This window comes from Tyto alba, unplaced genomic scaffold, assembly GCF_018691265.1.
Source record: "Tyto alba isolate M040663 unplaced genomic scaffold, T.alba_DEE_v4.0 Super-Scaffold_21, whole genome shotgun sequence".
In the NCBI taxonomy this organism is placed as follows: domain Eukaryota; kingdom Metazoa; phylum Chordata; class Aves; order Strigiformes; family Tytonidae; genus Tyto; species Tyto alba.
The window spans coordinates 11,197,720-11,220,369 of NW_024881295.1; the positions used below are offsets into that span (position 1 = coordinate 11,197,720).

A 22,650-nucleotide genomic window follows, 5' to 3' on the forward strand; every position below is an offset into this window, starting at 1 on the left:
GCTTGGATAGGCATTCAGCAGCTGCTGAGCTCTTCAAACAATAAAGAGGACAGTAATTGCCATTAGTATATGAGGCCTAACATGTGCAATGGGTTAGTTTCAGACAGGCTTCTCTTCTCTACTCTTCAGGGAGAAGAATTTGGCCCCACCTAACAAAAGCAATCATGCCCTTTGATCACCTGTACACAGTCAGAATCAGTTTTCTTTATCACACAGCTGCCCTTTTTATAGCTGATGTACTTCACAGTGCTGTGCAGACCAATTAGCTCACATTTCCAAAAATATTTGATATTACTAAATAAAGAGTTATGAAGAGGAAACACCAATATCCTTCTGCATTTGAATAGCAACACATCTATCATCTGTGGAGCTGAAATTAAATACTTTCCTTTAATGTGTTCCGAAATGGCAGCTCTGAGGGTACAAGGACTCTGTATGCCTACTTAGCAGCTAGGCTTCAGCAATAGTCATAGCTTGATATGGCAAGCAAGCTGATGGCAGCTATGTACATAGTGAAGCTTAACATTTTCCCCAAGATCTCCCCAAGAAAAATTTTCACATGCTGTGTTATCATACAAAATAGAGAAATGAGGGAAAGGGAGTCAAATATACCCAAGTTAACATAACTGCTTAGGGTAGTCACCTAAAACGAAGTTCAAGTCAACAATTTGTCCTAAGTAGAATCAGAAATATCATCTAGATGAGTGTTCTTATAACTAGGCCATTTTAGGGCCTTCTCCTTTTTCTTTCCTTTCAGATGTTTTCCTTTTTTTTTCATCCTATTTTTACCCTGAGTCAAGAAATCTTCCCTACTGAAAGTGGGAAATATAGTCCCATCATCAGTTTTGACTGGGATGGGAAAATCATCAGCCAGTTCCTCATAGTGAAGAGTTTACTTATTTTTCCTAGTGACATAGCCTGTGGTGTGTCTGAATTAAAATGCTCATTTCCAAAGACTCTTCATCTTTATTTTGTCCCTGGTATCAGATGTACTTGGTAAGAAAGTCAACAATGACTTGGTTGTAGTTTCATATCTAGGCTTACCTTGCCTGGGTGAGCACACTGTTGGTCCCTTTCTATCCTTCGTATACTATAAATAGAATGCAAGATACAGCTGGTGCATGTGGCAGCAACTGTAGCATCATCAGTAGATATTTCTCAAAAATGGAAGAAGTTCCCCTGGGGAGTCTCTGGCCATTTTAAGGTCAATCTGTGCTGTGGTAGAGAGGCAAGCTCTAAGTCTTTCAAAGGCGATTCTACTGCGGACTACAGATGACATGAAAAATTTTCAATCCAGTGTTTACTTTGGTGATCAGAGGATCAGATAACGTGAAAATAAAGTACCATCTTCAGTTAAGCATTCACATTGATGTTTTTCTGGATATTGCAGTAGAGGAGAATCTGATTGTGTATATCCAACTGCTTAGTGCTGTTTCTGGCTTGTCTGAAACACATTTCCTTTCCTTGTCACAACTCCCAGGTGCTACTGCTGAGCAAATAGTAACATCACTGCCAGAAGTATTTGAAAAGAACAAAAAAATTGATTTGGACAATCTGTGTGCTGTTGCCATTGATGGAGGCACAACTGTGAGTAGGGTTAGGGCTGAGGTCATAACCAGGTTAAAAGAGAAGTGCCCAGGAATTCTCTCCTGTCACATTTCACACTGAATTGCTCCTGTTTTTCAGCAGATGCTACAGACAATGCACTGTGCTCCACTAAATACGGGGAATCATTTACCTACGTTTACAAGCTACATTGAAAATTCGCTCCAGAATTACTGTACTTGAAAGGTTACATGGGAAGGGCTAGGATATTGCATCATGCAGGCACTAGACACTATATTTATACAAGAAACATAAAAAGCAAGGAACAAAGGCAGGAATGAACAGGATCCTGGCTGTTTACAAGTGAGGGTGATGTTGCTGTCCTTACTCAAGAGTATAATGCACTTCATCTGAAGTCAGTAGAGATCACAGCTATCAGGTAAGAACCCCGTAGCATGGTAAAGGTCACTGTTCAGATTAACATACTCTCTATAACATTACTTTTTTTTATATCCTGCATGGCCCTGTGCAAGCAAGAGGCTTGATGTCAATCACAAGATGGACCGGTAGGTTATTCTGCCTAGCTCTTATCTGCACCTGCGCCTGCTCTCTCCTACTTACTTGGGAGCATGTAACCACCTTGAACACCCAACAGAGCAGCATGCAAGCATTTACACGATCAAAGGCAAAATGTGCTTAAGACAGACTTTGGAAATCCAGCACAATTTGGCAAACTTCAAAGATAGTTGCCTTTCAAATGGATTGTGGAGGAGGCCTTGGTAAATTTGAATGGTATGATTAGCATACCGGCTGTTTTTAAAACTGCTCAAGAAGAAGCTGTGTTAAAATCCATTTCCGCAAGACACACGCATTTTCTTTTGGACAGGCTCCACTAGCTCTGTTTCTTAAATCAATTTTTCTGGCACAGATTTCTTCTTGGAAGAATGTACGACACCAGCTCAGTTTCCTAACCAAAACTTGACAGAATGTGTGCAGCACAGCATAATGGCATCTCTACTTCATGTCTTCCTAAAAGTTACAGTACAGAAACCTAGGAAGTGAATTTGACTATTCCAGGTCACATCTGTTGAAAGGCGAGTGAGACAACAGAATATGCCAGGGTAGTCTGCCCAGTACAATGTTCAAACACTGGTGAGGGCCACTGATAAAAGGTTTGCCAAAACTGGAGTTGCCAAGGTCTTAGAGGAGTTTCAGGGATGTGTTCAAGTCTTACTAGATTTAAAGGATGATCCTTGGCAAACTCCCCCTGATGCTTCTCAGCATTTCTAGAGCCAACAGTTGTTCCATCTGCTGCTGAGGCCGACTTTGAAGAATCCTTGCAAAGAGCAGCACACTAACTTTAACGCTATACAACAGGGAAAAAAACACAGCTTTTCAGAAGTGACCTAGATGTTTGCCAGTAGCTTGACACACTCTCAGGTAAGGCTGTCTCCTTGTCTCCAAACACTTGAGCGTATTACCAAAGCTGCGCCAGTGTAAACTGTGGGCTGAAAATAGAGATTCAGCAAACAGCATCTATTGAAAGCTTGTCTAAGGCATTAACTGTTCATCTGTGGAGGTTTGACGTACTGTGACAGTGAAAAAGACCACCATGAACTAACTTCAAGAACCAAGCTGCTGCTGGAGATTTAAAAAAAAATATTAAAAAATGGCTGTGAAACTCAGACAGATACTCCCTGCCAACAGCTAAAAAAAAATAAATAAATTTAAAAAAATAATCAGCAAACACAATAAACTTTTGGAGCTCTTGAACACAAACAAGCTTTGAAAAAGCAAAGGAAGGTCTGCACAGACACAACGAAGGTGTTTAGTTTCAACACATAAGCTTCAGTTTCTGCCACTGTGATGGATTTGCCAGCGTGTTTTCTGAGCCAGGCCACTGCACTATTGTATAAGCTTTATTCTAATTACTGTAGGCTCTATAAAGGTTTCTTTATCATTTAGTATTATAAATAATTGTGCTTCCAGGCTGGAGTTCAAAGCTCAGTATAGCATTCGCACAACACCACAGGCAGGTCAGGTGACCTTTCTCCAATTCTCCTCTCTCTGGTGCTGAGGACAGACAAAGTGATATGTCTGTCATACGCCATTACCATTAGAACAGAATCTTGTTCTTTTATTACAACTGAACTCCGCCGGATTTCTCAGCAGGAATGCTAAGTGAAATCAATGTCTTGGATTTCCAGGCTGAGCTTGGAGGTCACAGCCACTCTATCATTTCTCAGCATTATCCCTTCTCTTTCTCTCGCTCTCTCTCTGAGCCTCCAACTGGCACGCAGCAGATTGAAAACAGCATGCATCACAGGGCTCATGCTGCACAATTTTACAGCCTTTTGGAGTCCCCTTCCCTTGCTTTTGGCCCACTTTTTTTTTTTTTTTTTTTTTTTTTCCAATTTGCAAATAAGTTTTGTTTGTGTCCTACAAAACTGCAAGCTAAAGGCGATGGAACACCTACAAATATGAAAAAACAATACAACACAAGGGAGAACAGAGCCTATCTTGACAGTAAGACTGTTATGCTTGATGTTACCGGTAGATATGGCAGACCTTCTAATTCCACAATTGCCACGAAATAAACACAATGTGCCCTTAGATCTCATCAGACATTCTGCCTGTGCACAATAGATCCAAAAACAACACTGGGATTTTAAGTGTAGTGGATCTTGCAAGCCACTACCCACACACAAAACACCCCTTGTAAAATGCACAAAAATCTCTTGTTAACCATAGACATGATTTTTTTTGAAAAAAACCCCAAAACTATCATGGAGCACTGCATGGCTTTGTGATTCCTTGCTCTACAGTGTATAAAAGAAGAGGCCATGACAAGGATAAACTTCAGGAAGTCAGAAAGTCTACACTGGGGAGAGAAGAAGGAAAACGTAGATCCAGAGCTTGATTCATTAACACAACAGGTACTGGTTCCTCACCATCTATTTTACTCTTTGAACATGTATCGCATTGAGCTGATAATGGTATTATTTATTTGTCTGGTTATTTTTAATCTGTGCTGTTTTACTGTTAGGGTAAAAACAAGGTGCTACTGTCAATTCAAGGAATCTTTTCTGACATGATAAAGGACATGGACAGCATGCTAGAGGACAGTAACAAAAACAAAGAACACATTTTTATCAGGCTCTTGCTGTCACCTAAATGGGACTGCTTTTTTCCTATGTTTCTTAGCCAAATTGTTCCTAGTTGTTCTGCAACACATAAGACGTGCCGTTCAATTTTGACCTGTTACTTTTGCTCAGATGTGACATACGCTGAGCTCATCATCTTCCACTGGACATATTCTGTGTCTTTTTTCTAGGTATACCTAGTTCACACATTGGCGGCATTATACAGATGTGACTTACAAGCTGCTAAACTTGACCTCTTAAGTGAGTACAGACCTAACTGCCCAGCTATGACGAAGATCACTCATCAGAGGCCATCGCTTGATGGACAGATGCCAGCCCTTTTAAGGTTGTTTAATGTCTGTTGTGTTCTCTGACACAACAGACATTGCTTTGGAGACATGCTCCTCCACAAACTCCCACTGAACGCCCGGACAGGATCTAGCAACAGATGGGATGCCCCATCACTTTCTTCTATCTCTTGTTGACACACTGCTACCCTGACTTCGGTTTAGTGTTCTGGAAGGAAACGACAGATGTGTGCTGGAATAGGGACTGGTCACCTCAGGCTGCTACCCCTTACTGAAGATGGAAGAAACAGCAGTGTGATAGCTAGAACACTGCAAGGGTGCCCACATGATCTCAGCCGAGGTGTTGTCTGTTACTGACTTCGTGTAGGAATGGTTATTTGGTATTACTGTGCTGGGGTCCTCCCAGTGGAAAAACGGCACTATGAATATCCTCCTCTTTTTGGAAGCCATCGTGAGAACAAAGCTGCCTGCAACTGAGAGGCATGCAGATACCCTTCAGAAAAAAAAAAAAACAAAACACATGCAAGTACCCACATTATCAGAAATAAAGTGCTGCACGGCCTGGTACAGTACCTTGCTCTTGGGTGGAGGGCTGTTTGTGCTCTTGTCTGTGTGGATGCTGGTAGGGGATACAGCAGCACCAAGGTTACCCTGGGGTATGCCAGGGATCTTGCCTCCTGGAGACACTTGCATCGCAGCAAGTTGGGCAGCATACAACTGCTGTAAAAACAAACAAACAAAAAATGGGGTGTGGGGGGTGAGAGAGAGGAGAGAGACATCATCAGTAAATAAGTAATTTTCCCAAAACTTCTCCTACTGCAGATGATCTTTTTTCCTCCTGATGGGTATTTTTTATTTAGCAAACTGGTATATTTCAAGACAAGAACTGTCATCTCAACTTCTGTGACTCATTCCTCAGGGGATGAATGACAAACATCACCATGAGAAATGTCCCAGCTTCCCTGTGTGTCCAGGGATTCAAAACAAGGAACAAAAGCTAATCTTCATGGTTTGCCTGAGCCACTGGGCAATCTTTCCTTTCCTGAGACGACTTAGACATAACAGCATCTCTACCAATAATACGCTGTGAAATTCACATGAGGTTTGATATGATGGTCTGTGGGCTACCATTTTACATTTCTTTATCTTACTTGCTATGTTTGCCTTGTTTGCACAGGCTGTAAGGTGTTCGGGACAGGGATTGTTAAAATTTTGTTTAGCACTTACTGTGAGAGTCAACTCTCAGTTGGGTTCTGGGGAACCACTACAGTCAATATAAATATATACATATCAATGGTAACGTACTGTCCATCAGCAACTAGAAGCTCCAATTAAGACTAAGAACCCCTTCTGTTATAGATGCAAAGCAGATATACAGTGGGAATGTTTTTCTCTTCTCAAAACTTAACCAGTAAGGCATTTTAAACACATATTTGATTATTAACATGAGAATACTTATAATCACAGTCATCTGTTTAAAGTTAAGCACTACAGTAAGAGTTTATGGACAGAGGATGAGGTTCAAAAGCAGAGAGAAAACAGGCAAACTGGCCGTGCCTGGAAGCTCCCGTGACCTCCAAATAAAAAGTGGAGAAAATAAACATGGTGGGCAGGAGAAGCAGCAATTGTTGCTGCTTTGTGAAGAGAGAGGAATTCAGGTGAAGACAAATAGAAGTCAGATGCCCAAGAAAGCAGGTAATGTAGTAACAAAGGCTTTCCCTCCTTGGTCACAGTATCAGTTTCAAAGGCTCATGCTATGTATTATTTGTGCTGTGCAGTACATGTGTAATGTGTAACACTGAATGCTGGTGCTCTGTGCCTGCAGCTGCTAACAGAGCTTCTCAGATGCAACGTGACAAGGGATAACATGCAGGAGGATGGAATTGGATGTGAAAAAACAAGAAATTTTCAATATGACTAGTCTAAGAAGTTGCTAGTCGTACTTAGTTGTTTTGCTGTTGTTTTTCAGTTAATTGTATATGTTGATGAATGAACAAAGCTCAGATTGGAAGGCACAAAGAAATGCTAACCCAAACAAGCAAATCTGAAAGAGGAAAGGAAAATGAAAATTCATTGCAGGAGTATTCCATGCTGAGCTGTGCAAAAGGTAGAGAGACACCTGCTAATGTGAGTTCAGAGTACGTAAGCCCTGTAGCAAATGCTTAACTTGATCAAATGGGCAAGATTTACTGCTCTGAGTCTTGGACAACCCTGGACATTGTCCTGTGGTTCCCTATGCAAACCCTTCACTGGTGCACAATCCTAACCCTTTCACTTAATTAACTAATTTCTGTTCTTCTAGGTGTAATCAGGCACCAAGTTCTTACTAATTTCTTTTTTACTCTTTCTAGTATTCTCATACTTCCTATTCTTTTCAGTTTTGAATCCTTTTTATTTCTTTTCTCTACTTTGAGCACTGCTTGCTCCTTATTTTTCTGTACTTCTTAATCACCATTTATCCACCCCTTTCTGTTTCGCCTCCCTCGCTTTCTCTATCATCCATTCATTCATCCATTCTCTCCTTGCCTCTACCTCAAATTTGTTTATTCATTTATTCTATGCGTTACCCCCAGTGAGTCTGAGCCAAATAGATGCAAATCAACCACAGATAAAAGTCATCAAAAACAACCCATCCACAAATCAGTCACAGATTCAAATGCATGTATTTATCAGTTGAAGTTCATATCCATTCATTCTTTCAAAGGAAGACTAAATCCAGCAGGGAGAAAAGAACAAGGGTCTGTGTCAACTAGAGAACTATAACAGGCAGTTCAAGGAAAACCAAGTGAACTTTATGTATGAATTAATATATCAGAAGGGCAACAGTTGTTTAAGAAATAGGATACATGACTGGGAAACAGCTCAAACATAATTGGACTCTGGTGAAGACAGAGCAGATCTAGGGCAAGTTTTTCCTTTTCCTTTGTTCCCTATTGAACAAAATGACAAAACAAATTGAGGCATCTATGGGAAAAAGACAAAAGAAAGTCAAACAGCTATTGAGCAGGAAAGGTTCAAGCTTGCTGCTAATCTATAGATTAGATATTAGAGAGTATGTCTAGTCCACAAGTAGAGGTAAAAATAAAATAGTCAGTTTGTACACTTAGCAGTCCTGAACAAACTGGAGATTATTGACAGACCATACAGGGACCGGCCTGTTGAGGACTGAGCCCCCTGGAAATTTCTGTGAGCCTCTGGGGAAGACTTTCCAAACAGAATCCTTACTCTGAAAAGAGAGGGAAACCTCTACCTCAAACACAGCTCTCAATCTTCTGTTGAGGCCCAAAGAGTAAATCACAAGAACTAAACTATATGAAATACATGCACAACATGGTGCCCACGAATCTGTACTCTTACACCTGTTCAGTGGTCACTGAGAAATGAGTTGGAAACTGTGGTTCCTCCTTACATACTGTCATTAACAAACTTTTTGACGATGCGTGCAAAGCAGAAAATGACTAAATAAGCATGGGGAATTAATTTCCCTAAGCAACAGCCCAGGAGAAGGCCATATTTTTAGGTGATAAATTAAATATATGGAATTTCAAATGCAAGCCTTATTCTCAGTTCAGGGACAGATATACCTCAAGAGAGTGAAGCACACAGCATAGCATGGAGTAATCTGGAAGGAGAGGTGGAAGAAAACCTATAAAGCCTTCATTCATGCTTTGTACAAACTTCTGTCCTCCTGTTATCAGATTCAACATCTCACCTCTATCTAACTCATTCTGAGAATTAAAAACAAACATTAAGTAAAATTTTATAAGAGGTCCCTTGTTAGAGTACCCTCTTAAGAAGTCAATTTCTGCAGCACAAACCCACTATTCTACTGACAAACATCAGGCTCAGCTCTAAAATGAAAAACTTGTAGCTTATGAAATTGCACAGGTCTGAATCCTTTTTAACCAGGAAGATGGCTCCTGTATTCCCCATCTCACCCCATTTAAAAAAAATGGACAGAAATATACAACACGCAGCACATTTCTTAGACTGTCAATATTTTTGAGCTTTGACATTATTGAACTTGTCTGTTCATATTTAGTTGTTTTAGGACATGATGACCTTTAGCTTATACCCAAGGAAAGGGCAATGGTGTGACCAAGTGCAATGAATCAAGACAGCTAAATGACAACAATTTATGAATTCATTTCATAGACAAACTGAACTCCAACAAAAGAACATTTCTACCCCTGCTTCCCCAAGAGTTTCAGATTTAGAACAGTGCATGATTCTGTGTCTGTTGAAACATTCAGCCATCACCTAAAAAGCACCCTTACACTTTTTACAGTAATAAAACCAAGACCTCAAAAAGTGCAATGAAAATTATGTTATTCTGTATCACTGCTGTAATACACTATTCTTGAGCTTCTTAATTTATACCCCTAACAGAGACTCCTGAAGCCATTACCGCTACATTCAGCTAACCTAAAGGCTCGATCTCAAATTCTTGCACTCAAGGAGGTAATTTTGCTGCACTACAAGTCACACAGGATTTTCAATCTATAGGGTATTGACTGGTTTACTGTGACCAAGGCATCAGTGAAGCACTACTGCTTTAGCCAAGCTTATTTTTGCTATACATAATAAATAAAATAAGGATAATATTATGAATTTAATAAGATAGATAATATCTCTTTCAAGAAGGCAGAATTGGGCTTCTGAAAAAGCAATTAAAAAGTAACATCTATTGTTTGTTTATAACTAAATAACTATGTTTCAGCTCCCCTGCCCATGTGCAATATTGCATGACTTGTTAATGTTTTCTCATTAACCTCTTATGAAAATCTGTATGGAAGCAAAATCATCAGAACAAAAGAACAATGTGATACACTTTAAAATGAGCAGGAGGTATAGTTATTTTTTTAATGTTGCCCCTCTGTTCTTAAGCTATTAAACAAAAATTCCCCCCTTCTCCGTAGGTCACCACCTAAACCATTTATAATTCTTCCAATATATTAAGCAGAAATATTCAGCTGAACTCTCCAAATGCACTAGCTCTAACAGCTCTTGGCTTGATGACTCTGTAGTACATCAATAGAAAAGGCTTAAGGTTAGACCGGCTTTGAAAACTTTCCCCTTGGGCATTGTTGTTACATGTTAACAATGCTCATTACTGCTTTGAGGGTACACTAAAAATGAATTCTTGTTCTATTAATACAGAAAATGAGAATGAGATTTAATAGCAATTTTAAAAAGGGTTGAGCAAAGTGTTAGCAATTACATAGGCAGAGGCAGTTGATTCAAGTACCTATAGGCATTTGGATTACAGTATAATCTCTTATTAAAATATTTTTATTAGTGAACAGTAGAGATTAAGAGCTGTTATTAAAAAAAACACAGAGAGATAGAGACAGGTGGTACTGGAAACCGAATCAGTTACTGCAATAAATTTGTTTCTGATATAAACTAGTTTTTCAGTGGAGTCACCCCAGTGATGAATTTACAAACCACTGTGCTTAAACGTTTGAACTGTTGACTGATCCAACACTTCAATTTCTTTGTCATTCTGAGACCCATCATTAAAAATATACACATGAATGGCCCTGTTCTTTGATTTTTGCATAATCTGGGGGAAAAAAATGGTATAAATTGAGATTCTCTCATTCAGAATACATGAATTTCATTTTCTTTACCTCAAATTTTATGCTTATATAAGGCATGCAAAGTGTTTGATCATGGCAGAAAGAATTCATTTTGGATCTGTTCAGGTGCTTTTTTATTTTTTTAAAAAAAAGGACACAAGGAATTAGGAAGAAAAAGGAATTCACTTAAAACAAACATTTGACATACATCCTACTGTGAGATAGGTTGTTAAAGGCAGTGGCAACATAGATAAAAAGTTAACTATAGAAATTAGAATTAAAGCTGCATTCATTAGTGATTGGTAGCAATGCTTTCTAGATCTCCTATGAAAAAAATTCTTCATTTAACTCTTCATTACATATCTGAAAGGTACAAATGTCAGATTTTCAACTTTTCTGTGCCTGAGTTTCCTTCAAAGATTGTTAGTCAAACATTTCAAAGGGACACACAAGTTTGTACACTCAAAACTTCAGCAAGGGCTTTAAAGTGCCATTTGTTTGCAACAACTGGGAGGTTTTCAGAAAAGAAAGATAATTTGTGAACACAAATTCAATAAACTCTTTTAAAACCTTGCCCAAAGTGACTGCAAGGTGACTTTTACTCAGCTTCAGTGCTTGAGTTTGCTAGCTTTCACTTTGGGCTAATTTCAGATAAGAACAATATAGCTCAAGATCCTGAGATGCACTTGAAGTATTTTAGTTTATTTTGGTTTTATTTTATTTAGTTCTTTAGAATTCTGAACTGAGTTGGATAATTATTACTGTTCTAACTACTGTATGTCTTTATCACATCCATTTCCTAAAAGAAATTGCCCTGGCTCCCAGGGCTGAGGTATGCATATGTCCTTCTGGCAGGGGAACTTGCCTGAAGTAGTGTTTCCTTTACTCACCAAGTAAAAAATAGCAAGCTGGATGAATTCTCCTCAAAATTGTGGACCACACAGAGACTACAGAAGATACACTAAATGCTGAAAAGCTACACTGTTCTTTCCAGTGGCCACAGAAACCAGCTAACTTCCCTTGAAAACTCTCATCCCAGCTTTCCTCTGTATTTAGCCTAAGGGAGGAAGACAGTTAAGTAAATCATGAATCAAGGAACAATAATAAATATTTGAAAGTTAAGACTGAGCAAATTAATAGGTAAGTATTAATCTGCTTTTAACCAGAGCATTGGTAACACTTGGAGGAACTGCCTAGAGAAATGGTGGATTTTGACTCTTGATGTTTCAGTCAAGATCAGGTGTGTTTCTGGAAGATGAACTTTAAACAAAGAATTTATTAAGCCCAATAGTATTTTACATCTTGTTTTGTCAGACTAGACAATCTAATAGTCTCCCTAGCCTTAAAAACCTGAGACTTAGAAAGAAACATTATGAAAAGAAAGTTCTCATTAGAAAAACTGTAGAGCATTCACAAACAGAACAAGGCTTCATTTATATACTTCTTGCAAGCAAGTTACAAGCACAGCCTTGTAACCACCATCTCTCTCATATTAGAAAAACATCACTTTCAGAATCAGTAACCACAAGTCTCCATAAAATATGATTCTGGTAGCTGATCTCTAGGGTTCCAGGCCCACAGCCCTTATTTCTGAGAATAATCTCACTGTAGTCAACAGGACCGCTTTGCCTGTGCCAGGTTAAATGCACCAGTTCTTTTCTCATTTGGAACTTCCATGGTATGACCAACTGGGGATCCTGGGGATCCTTGGCATCCAGAAACAAGCCTGGAGTCCAGGTCAGTGAAAAACTGAATGAGCTTTAAGTATGCATTTGAAATAATAAAGACTTCTATCATCACTGCAGTACATTCAAAACAATGCTTGCTTTGCTGGTAAAAGAGTGCATAAAGTAAAAAACACAGGTAAAATTTATGGTAGCTCTGAGTTTTGTTAGAAACTAATGTAATTTTGATGGATAGGACAATCATTTTAGCTAAAGTACAACTACATTTGTATTTATAGTAGCCTCTATGGGAAAGACACTAACCATAACGCTTTACAAATGTTAAGAAATTCAGTTTTCCTTGAAAAGCAGTCTTTAATTCTGTCAATGGATAAATGCTACTCAATGTTAGCAAGGTAAGAATCAGCACCCATGACATCAACTGACTGATCCTAGCAACACAGGAAGACTGTAGGAAACTGCTGATTAGAGCCTAGACCTCATGGCTCCTTTGTCCCATGCCTTAACAAGAAGATAATTCTCCTACAGGATGTAACTGTAGGAATTTATCAATAGACACTTCCTATCAGAGGCTAATAAGATCTGTTAGTTGCTGTGATAAAATATCATTGTAAAGTGTGTGTTTAAGATTGCCTGCTCTTTACAAATGAAGAGTTTTTAACTGGAAAACTGCCCAAGTGGCCTACATATTCATACATACCATGTTCACACCATATGACAGTAATTGAAATAGAGTGCCTATATGGAATGCATACTGGGGAGGAAACTTGATAACGTCTTCTGGAAAAAGCTTGTTGGAGGAAATGTTGCAGATGAACAGTGTCCCCTTCAAGGAAAGTAATTAATATTGCACATATTAAAAAAAATAATCTAGCAACAATTTATTCCTGTAGTTTGTTGTGCAGCACCAGAATACAGTATCTTCTTGCTGCCACTGTATTTATTTTTATGCCAACAGAACTTCTTTTGTTAGAAAGAAAATAATTTATTTAAAGACGTACTTTTGACAGCATACACCTTAAAGAGAATATAGTAAGATGCGCAGTGGTAATATGGAAGATCAACAAATAACAGGGATGTATAACTTAAGAAGAAAAGCCATTGATACTGTAAACTGCATTCCCTTTATCACTGACTATTCTGTAATGAAGATGAAGTGTCTGTATGAAGGTTCCACATGGAGACTTCTGTCCCAGTACAGCTTTTCCAAATTAGAAGCCTGAAGTCAGTAAAGTGGCACAGACATTATACTCTTGCAGGAAAAATCTCACTACTGCTTATTTGTTTACCACAAGTATGTTTCCCAAGAGCTTATTTTTTGATATATCCAGACTTTTGGCAACTAGCTCAGAGCACCTGACTCTGGTAAGTGTAATTTCTCATTTGTGAGAACAAAATTCTATGAGTGGCCATTTGACAAAATACTTATTTCATATTATATTGCTTTACTTGACTGGTACTGTATATAATCATTCATTGTTATCCATTAAGTGACTAGAGTAGTTAATAAGCAAACACTGCCAGAAGAATTACTGTAAATAAGGTTTTATATATTTCAGATTGCTGAGCTATAATTAAGGCATTTCACTATTTTATACACATCTCCTTAAGCAACTCTTTCTCCAGTTTTTATTTATAGATTTTCTGTTTGCATTTTAAGTTGTTGTATTCAACAGGGAATTAAGTCAGGAAAACTCTGTGCCTGCTTTAGGACTGATACTGAATTAATTACTTCAAATCTGAATACTCTGTTTCTCCTGAAGTTAAGTGCAGAGCTCACAGTATAAAGATTAAGGTCAACTGCATTTCTTATTTTGAGAACATGGATTTGCTCACTTGAATGCTGATATGGTATCAGATTCTTATATCTTGATGATTGTAAGATTCTTCAGTGACTTGTCCCTCCTCTTCTTCAGGAATAAAGTAGTGAAATAGGTATTTTGAAGTACATGTGGACCACAGCACTCAGCCTGCTCTACAAAGTCTTTTGTGACAATCTGTGATAAGAACAGTCCTAAAATACTGAAGTCCACCCTTAAAGGTAGCAGAAGAATCATAATCACCTACCAGAAGCAACAGTGTCATATTACCAACTTATAGTGTGTGGGAGGGGAAAAGAAATAAATTAAATAACAAAATAAATTAAAAAAAAAAATCACTTTGATATTTTTCCTGCTATATTTCCCAAAGCTCCCCCATGGTTATATCTTCATTTGTTAATTATGACAGCAAACAGTGAAATGAGAAACATTCTTTCTAGTCTGCTTCCCTACTGACATTAAGAATATTTCTGAACCTGGAGTACCATGCAATTGTATCTGTTGTCCTTGGAAGTATAAATTAACATTGTTCCTCAGTTATCTGATGTGTACAGGAGCTCAGTGTCATCTACTCAGCTCATTCAAAAGCTTAATTTGCTCTTTGAACTGAGCTGTATTATGTGGTCAAAGGGTCTGGGTAAAGGCACAAGAGACAGAGAGCGACAAACTCTTAGTCCATCGTAAGCAACTTCCAACAGAGCTCACTTTCACAGGCTCAGAGAGCCACAGCTACTCTCTTCCAGTTTGGTAGAGAGGAAAGAATGTGACGTTTGTGCCTTAAAGGGGAACTGAGGACTGCATTTGAACTGCTTCCCTTGTGCCAAGCCTCCCTGAAAAGAACACATAAAGGAGGAAGTACGGGTAGAAGAAGAATATTGAAAGGGAGGGACCAGTGATGGATAGACTATCCAAGCTGCAGAAGAAAATGTACTTATTCCGAGAGCTAAACTAAAACAAATTGATTCCTAGAACAGTTTTGAGGAGATTTTTTTTCCCTTTCCTTTTTCCTTAGCAGGGAGCACTAATAGGACGTGACATGGCATCTTTATTCAGCTGCAGCAGTTTTTATTTTATTTTATTTTTGGAGGTGGAGAAAGTAGAGCAAGGTTATTATTTTGGGGGAGAAGTCTGTCCTGCAGTGCTAGTTTTCTAGCTTAACGGGTTCTGTACTTCAGAAAACTTTCAAATAAGTTCTATCATAATTCAGCAGCAATCCCTTTACCTCTCATGTAATTTTTGTTCACGTTCATTGCCTTACATGCTTATTACTCAAGTCCTCCAGAAAGTTAAGAAGTCCAACCTCGTCCTATGGGATCCCGTTGTGAAGTCATGGTATAAACACATGTACCAGTTCTCCTTCCCAGCAGAACGCTGTGATCCCTTTCAGCAAGAGCAGAACACACGACAAGAACTGCAGAAAGCTCCAGCTCACGTGTACTTTTCCTTTTGGCTTTATCCCACATGGAATCCCCTCTTCTTCTACAACAGAGTGGTTTTGTTTTTAGGTCTTACTAAAGACAAAGCTTGCAGAAAAGGTCTAACAAACTTACAAGACCTGTAGGGAAAATGTAATTCCAGCCAAGGGCAGAGAAATTGGACCAACTTTGATCTAGAACACTTTGAGCCTCACTGAATCAAAACGAATCTGATTTGTCTTCCAAACCACAAACCATCTGAGTTTCACTCTGGCCAGATGACTCCTAATATTCTCAACAATGAGTCCTATCCACTTTAAACTCATAGAAGTGCCTAACTTCAGACTAACCTCACTGTCATAAGCTGGGTAACTTAGATGCTTAAAAAACCAAATGCATATTTGTTGAATTGGGATGCTTCAGGTTAGGAGATGACAGGCTACAAAGAGAAGATGTGAAGAGTATGTGGAAAAGAGCACCATTATTTGTTAACAAAATTTGCTGAGGAGAGCTGAGAGAATAGAAAACCATTTTATTTCATTATTTTGGAGTTTGCTTCATTATATAAAAGTCCTCCAGTAACAAAATGTAGTAGTACAAACAGCTCAATAGCTGTTCAATCTTTTAATTCTTTGATTTTATGATAAAAATGGGTGTGGTCTGTAAAACTCCCCCTCCAATGGAGCCCATAAAGCTCCAGAGAGCCTGAAACCTCTGTGAAGCTTTGGCAAACTTCTCAGGAAATAACATAAGAAGCTGTTTTCTGGTTCATCTCATTATTTCCATGCTTACACTGATGTAATGGGAAGAGTGACACTTTGCGTATTCCATTAGGACATGTACAGAAGTTTAATTCTTAATTCTTAGAGACTTTGTTCCCCCCAAAAGTGGTCTCTGAAAATATCTGAAATCCCTCAGGATTCAGTTTCTGACTCTCACTACAATGAAACCGCAAACATTGAGGTCCAATGACACTGCATGGTCAGAGTTCAGCCCACGCATGGAAAGCCTTAAACCTAGCCTGAAATTCACGCCAATATGCCTCTTGGCACTTGTTGTAATCGAGGTTTAAGAAGCTGTAGGCACAATAATATGACTGAAGGTCAAAGGGAATTACATCTTAAACTTTTATGCTCCTCATGTGCTATGCATCAACCAAGCACAGGAAGAGTTTATATGATGAGCTTTGGAACTTTACATTCAGTTAAGAGGAATACAATGGCTGCTTCTAGTTTTACCAATCCATATGGGTAACAAATTGCTATTGGAGCCTCATATTCCCATATCAAGTGTGAGCTTTCTATTTCTTACCATCAAACTGACCAAGGGAAATGCAACCTTCTCTGTATTTTTCCACTGCCACCCTTCCAACCTGACGAAAGCTGTTAAGTCTCAGACTCTTCCAGTTTACCCAGGCTACCCTTTAGAAGTGTCCTCTCCCTCCTTTAACTCTACAGGATTTTGCTCTTAAGTCCAGATAGGGTGAATGCAGAAATACATCTCTCCAAACTCCCATTTTTCAGGCAAAAAGGATGCCATTCATTGTCAATAGGGCTGTAGCCTCTAACTCATCTCTTAAAGGATTCTACATATCCACATATTCTAGAACCAGTGATGTGCACTACATTAACACTAAAGTAGTAACAAGCTTTATAATCCACTAGTACATCTGATCCCTCCATATTTATTCAAGTTGATTTTCACAATTGTTTTGAGGCACTGAGTAGATTTTTAAAGAAAGACATGAAAACTGTAGACTCCTGAGTGAAAACAGTGCTTTTCGAAAATTGTCCCCTTCACACCAATTTTTAGTATGGAATTTTTTCTAACATAAAGGTGGATCTGCTTGTCCAAAACCATTAAATACTGAAATTACTGTGCATGCTTAGGAGACATCTTTCAATTGCTAATAATGTGGCTGGGTTATAAGAACAGCTAATCCATATTTTAAATTGTTCATCTGGAAATTTGGATTAGGAGGGAAGAAAACAGCAATTTTTATGTTTTATAAAGCAGTATCAAAACACTAAACTCTTTTCAATTCAAAAGAACAGCCAAAATTGATGTAAAATCAAATTTTAAATTGCTTCTGGCTGAGTAGTTGTCTGTAAAGCAGAAGGGGTGGGAGTACCAAAGAGTCTGCAATGGAAATACCGAGAAGCTCTTAACTGTAGTCACACTAACAAGAGCTGCTATCATGAAGTAATAACATTATCCAGAAATCTTTGTTCATTACCTCATTCCTAATGCCATCTCATTTCACTTGAGTTACTTGGGTCTGATGATGGGGTTAACGAGAGAGGAGGTGTTTGAGTGGGTGTGAATTAGGGGTGCTGCTAAAATAGAAGCTATTTTAACAGTTCTGTGTTTAATATAGACAGAAGCTCTGTAATTTTTTTTTTTTCAGGTAAAATACCCACACATTCCAAGGCTAACACCGACTTTGGCAGAGCAGAGACAATACCTAGACATATTCATATTACATGAAGTATTACAGAGGGACTCATGCTTCTACTCCTTTTCTACCTCCATCATTCTACCCACAAGTCTAGCATAGCATGAATGCTAATGCTTTGATTTTGAGTGTTCAGAAGTTTTCCTTGGAAATTTGGATATTTACAGTGACCATGACAGAAAACATCGCCGATAGCTTCTCTCCCCCCATCCCTGTACTCCACAAGCCATCTTCACGTACCGCACAGCAATCCATTACAATATGTTGTAACATCTGCCTCCTCATATGATGTATAACCTATTTGATTGACCCTTTTTATGCTGCTCCAACACTGGCTGTTCATTACAGTGGGAGGGTGAACAGTACTCATTGCTTCTTCAGTTAGCAACTGGTAAATATATCTCCATTTTGGGAAAGACTGGGAAATGTCAAGCAGGGATTCTCCTCACTTCTCTCCGTATAGGAACAACATACTCCATACAATGCCTTCCTTTATCACTAATTACGTGTCACATTTCAATCCAGAACAGGCAAGGTGTCTTGTGGGCCCTCCCATCTATCGCTAATATATTAAACATTTCTGCCAATTAAATTTTTCCATGACAAGTATTAACATTACCCAATGTTTGTGACTCCAGCGTGGGAAGCATGAATAATGCAAGAAACAGTACAGTCCTCCATTACGCAGGGACACATCTTGTTTTTGCCAAAGTCAGCAACTGTAAAATATCTCTCAACTTCTCCAGTTAATATCATGGCATAATACAGGCTTTTGGTCAAAGTGATCATATTCACTACAATAAAAGGAGCATCTAAGGTAACGTAAAAGCACTTCTCACTATTGCAAGCATTAAATACGATCCTTATTCTCGCCATCTATCTTTCCATCATGTATATAACAACGTTAACATACTTCAGGATCACTGTCGATTGTCCAAAGTCATCTGGCATGAAATGGAATGAAAACAGCTATGAAAACACAGGGAAGCGATGAACTAACCAGCACAATGGGATATCTCCTCTTCCCAAGAATGGAAAACTTAACTGACACAGGGAAGCTACACATACATTTAGCCTCTTTCACAAACTCCAACTACTACAGAAATACAAAGTCAGTTGGCCTTGAGGCTCCATGCCCCACCAGCAATCACAGACATATTCTGACTTTAATGTCCATGGTTACTTGCTTACTAACTGGAATTGCCTGGACAAATGAAAAAGGAAACTGAATGCCAGTAGAAAAGTGACATAAAGTGGAGTAAGTGAGGAGTCCACTAGACTAGGTCTGAGTTAACCACTCTCAGCTCCCTTTATAAAAACTAGAGTGGAACCTGAAACTTCAGGCCAGATGCATTATACATGTTAGGCATCCATGGCTAAAGATGATTCTCACCCCACCATCCTGAGTACAAACCAGGAAAAAACCTAGCTAGTCTGTGCCCAGCATGTCTATGTCATTTTTAAAATTTTGTGTTAGAAGCTGAATTTTTTTAAGTGAAACATATCTGTCCTCTCTGAAGTTCATGAAAAATACACATTTCCTTTTTTCTTGCTACACAAGTAAGATGCAAAGTGACTTTGTCTTCCTCAAAACTGTAAAACTGGTAAGGCATACACCTACATTTTCAGCACAGAACATGTGGGAAAGGGCATATAACTCCCCCAAAGTTGCCTGCAAATTACTTTGGATTTGTGTAGAGAACATATATGTTAACATAAAGTAGAGTGTGAACCCAAGGAAAATGAAGACAAACACTGACAGCTGGTCAATCTTGCCCTTCTTTACTGTGTTTGCCTCAAATATAGTATGTTTGTAAGAATGTGTGAAATACTTCTGAAAATAACAGTTATACTCTATTTAGTTTTAAGAAGCAAAGGAACATACAATTTACAGTCCTCTTCAGAAGGATATGATTTACTAAAATTCATGGAGAGACATCAGCAAACTCCCAGGAGGAGTTAGATACCTAACTTATTCAGTATCTTGCAAATTTTGGAACATAGGTCTTTCATTTTGATTTTTTTCTCAGATGTCAAAGGTTACACTGATTTTACATAATAATTTATTTTAAAATTTTATCTTCAATTTAATGTACCAAAAAGAATCAGACCAATGTTTACATCATACATGGCATCCTTCTCCCAACAGTTGGGTGTTACCACATTTCAGAAGGACACTGACCACCAACTACAATTTCTTTTTCCAGCCAAGATAAGATGTAGAAGAGAGAATCTTTGTTGCCTGCATCCCCGGGGTGACTGGCAGACAGCCTCTCTCATCCTCCTCTTAGGGAATTCTGAGAAGATGATTCACACCATTTAGGATACAATGGACATACGCTGTATGGATCATCCCCAACTAAGTAAGACTAATTATGATAAGTTAGATTTTTGCCCTTCAAATGTACTTCTATTATTCAACTCTGAGCCCTGTCCCCAATATTTAAACTGCTGCAAGCATAGGAAGGATCCACTGGAGCTGCCCATTGCAGAAGTAAGAACTGTGACTGGAAGACAACAATCATCCTGAAAGGCCTTTTGTTTCAATTTACTCTGTAGGAGGACCATACCAATTTTAACCATCTTAGGGTAAGTAACATCCCAGAGGACATACATCACAGATTTTCTTGTAAGATTGAAAATATCTTACCTTCCAGTATTGTTTATAATTAGTGTCATTGTCCAAATCGTTTCCCTTAGAATCACTGTTCTTAGAGGTGACATCTATCAGTGTCATCAGTGACAGCTTTTTAGATCTTTGACCTTGAAGGTAAAGCATTGTATAAACTGTAAGTGGTTTTGACTAACAAGACTGGTAAAAACTATGAAATGTTCATGGACAGTACAACGTGTACTAGCAGGATTACGTGGCATTTGCAGACGTGGGGAGAATCACTTGTTTTAGACTTCCACAGTTAACTGTAACCTCTTTACACCGAATTGCCATTTCTGCAGTAGCAGAAACAAGCAACCCCAAAGATGGTATCTATTCTCGTTGGCTTAGAGGAAATCTAAGAAGTTGTCACCGGTATTATCCTTCCTCCCTCTCCCCCCTGCTTGTCTTCCATATTCCGATGACTGTTTATGAGCTCAGCTGTCATTCTTTGCACCAGGGAAAGATAGATGGGACACACCAACCCCAACCTAAGTGACCTTTGGATGTGACAAGATTTTTAGGTCAGTCCCACTAAATGGAAGCCTTGGTGTATCGAGGCTCGCCTCAGGGTGAAATTTCCAGTGAATTTATTATCTCCCAATGCCCTTTGGACTGCTTCCCACCATCAAACACCATGGCAGCACTCGGAACAGGAAGAAATACATTAACTGGAATCTGATCGTTTTAAAAGGTTACAGCTGCCCAAATATAATTTAATTTCATACTTGCCCTTTGAGGGTTTGGTGTATATTTTCATTTTATGACTGCAAATGATAAAGCTCTTAAGATTCCAGGCAATAAAAAGGAAAAGGGGGGAGAAAGTATTTTAAGGGTTAGAAGTCTATTCAGTTCATAGTCAATGAGCAAAGTGACAAATCAGCTTTTTTTTTAATCTAACATTTCCTCATTTTTTTAAAGTATTCATTCCTTTCCACACTTGATTGTGAACAATACCTTTTAGTGAAATTAAACCTGTAATGCCATCCAGTGTGATATGAAAGAAACATTTGACATGCAAGTGCCTACCTATCCCATGTCCATTAAGGACCTGATTCAGAGCAGCAATTAAAGTGAAGTGAAATGAAGTTATCTGAATGAAGCAATGTGGAGAAAAAAAAAAAAAAAAGTCAATCAGACTTGAGAAAATGCTTAAATTTAAGCATAACACTTTGAGTTTTAACTGGGTAGGTCATGGCTCATTTTAAAATCACTTCTCCAAAATTTGTGGTCTGAGCTCAGGTCATGAATACAAGTTCATCTACCCATACTCACACAGTATGATAAAATTCAGGGTACCCAACACTGCTTTTGAGGCAGCATTCAATTTGGCGAGTCCCACGCCTGTGCAGTAGTGAAATTCTAATGCATGAGTATATGGGATATGACATCCTAGTACTGTATACAACATGAAATGCTGGGATATTATGCTCATTCTCTTTTTTTCCCACTTAAAGTGAAAGCAAGTACCACACACTGAAACACAAGCTACCACACAAATGTGAGTGTGGCCAGCTTGGACTAGAAGTAGGAAACACTGAGTACTCACATCTTTCACTGTATCCAATGAAAGCGGAGTTACTGAATGAATGTCACCTTGCCATCAAACATTCTGATACAATTTTGATGACTGTTTCCTTTCCACAAAACTAATCATAGGAAAAATAAAACAGCTGTGGAAAGGAGGAAGGATTAAGTGTGAATGTCGTATATCCTATTTTCAAAGCCACCATAAGAAATTAATTATTGCTGGGCTCCCAAATCCCTTCAGGCCTCTTTAAAAATCTTATCCAAACATATATATTATTACTTTCACCACCAATATATCAGACTAGCATACAGCAAGAAGCAAGGCTGCCATGATAATGGGAATGGAATGAGTAGAGTATATTGGTCTAAAACAAACTACAGTCCAAGGCAGCTATTGATGACACAGCAGGACAGTGAGTTAAATATAAGCATACATGACATACGGCTTATCCTAAACATCACTAAGCCTCAAGTTTGTAAAGTAAATATAGGAATATTGAAAAAAATACCAGTG

General features: G+C 38.5%; 1 protein-coding gene across 13 annotated transcripts in view; it reads right to left on the minus strand.

Annotated features, from left to right (window-relative positions):
* The window catches only part of SOX5 (SRY-box transcription factor 5), a 296,063-nt gene that overhangs the window by 55,027 nt on the left and 218,386 nt on the right, over positions 1-22,650 (minus strand). For all 13 annotated transcript variants that reach the window (XM_042795201.1, XM_042795200.1, XM_042795196.1 and 10 more), the window contains one exon: positions 5,570-5,716. In XM_042795201.1, coding sequence (XP_042651135.1) covers positions 5,570-5,716 — 147 coding nt within the window. The remainder of the gene's footprint in view (positions 1-5,569; positions 5,717-22,650) is intronic.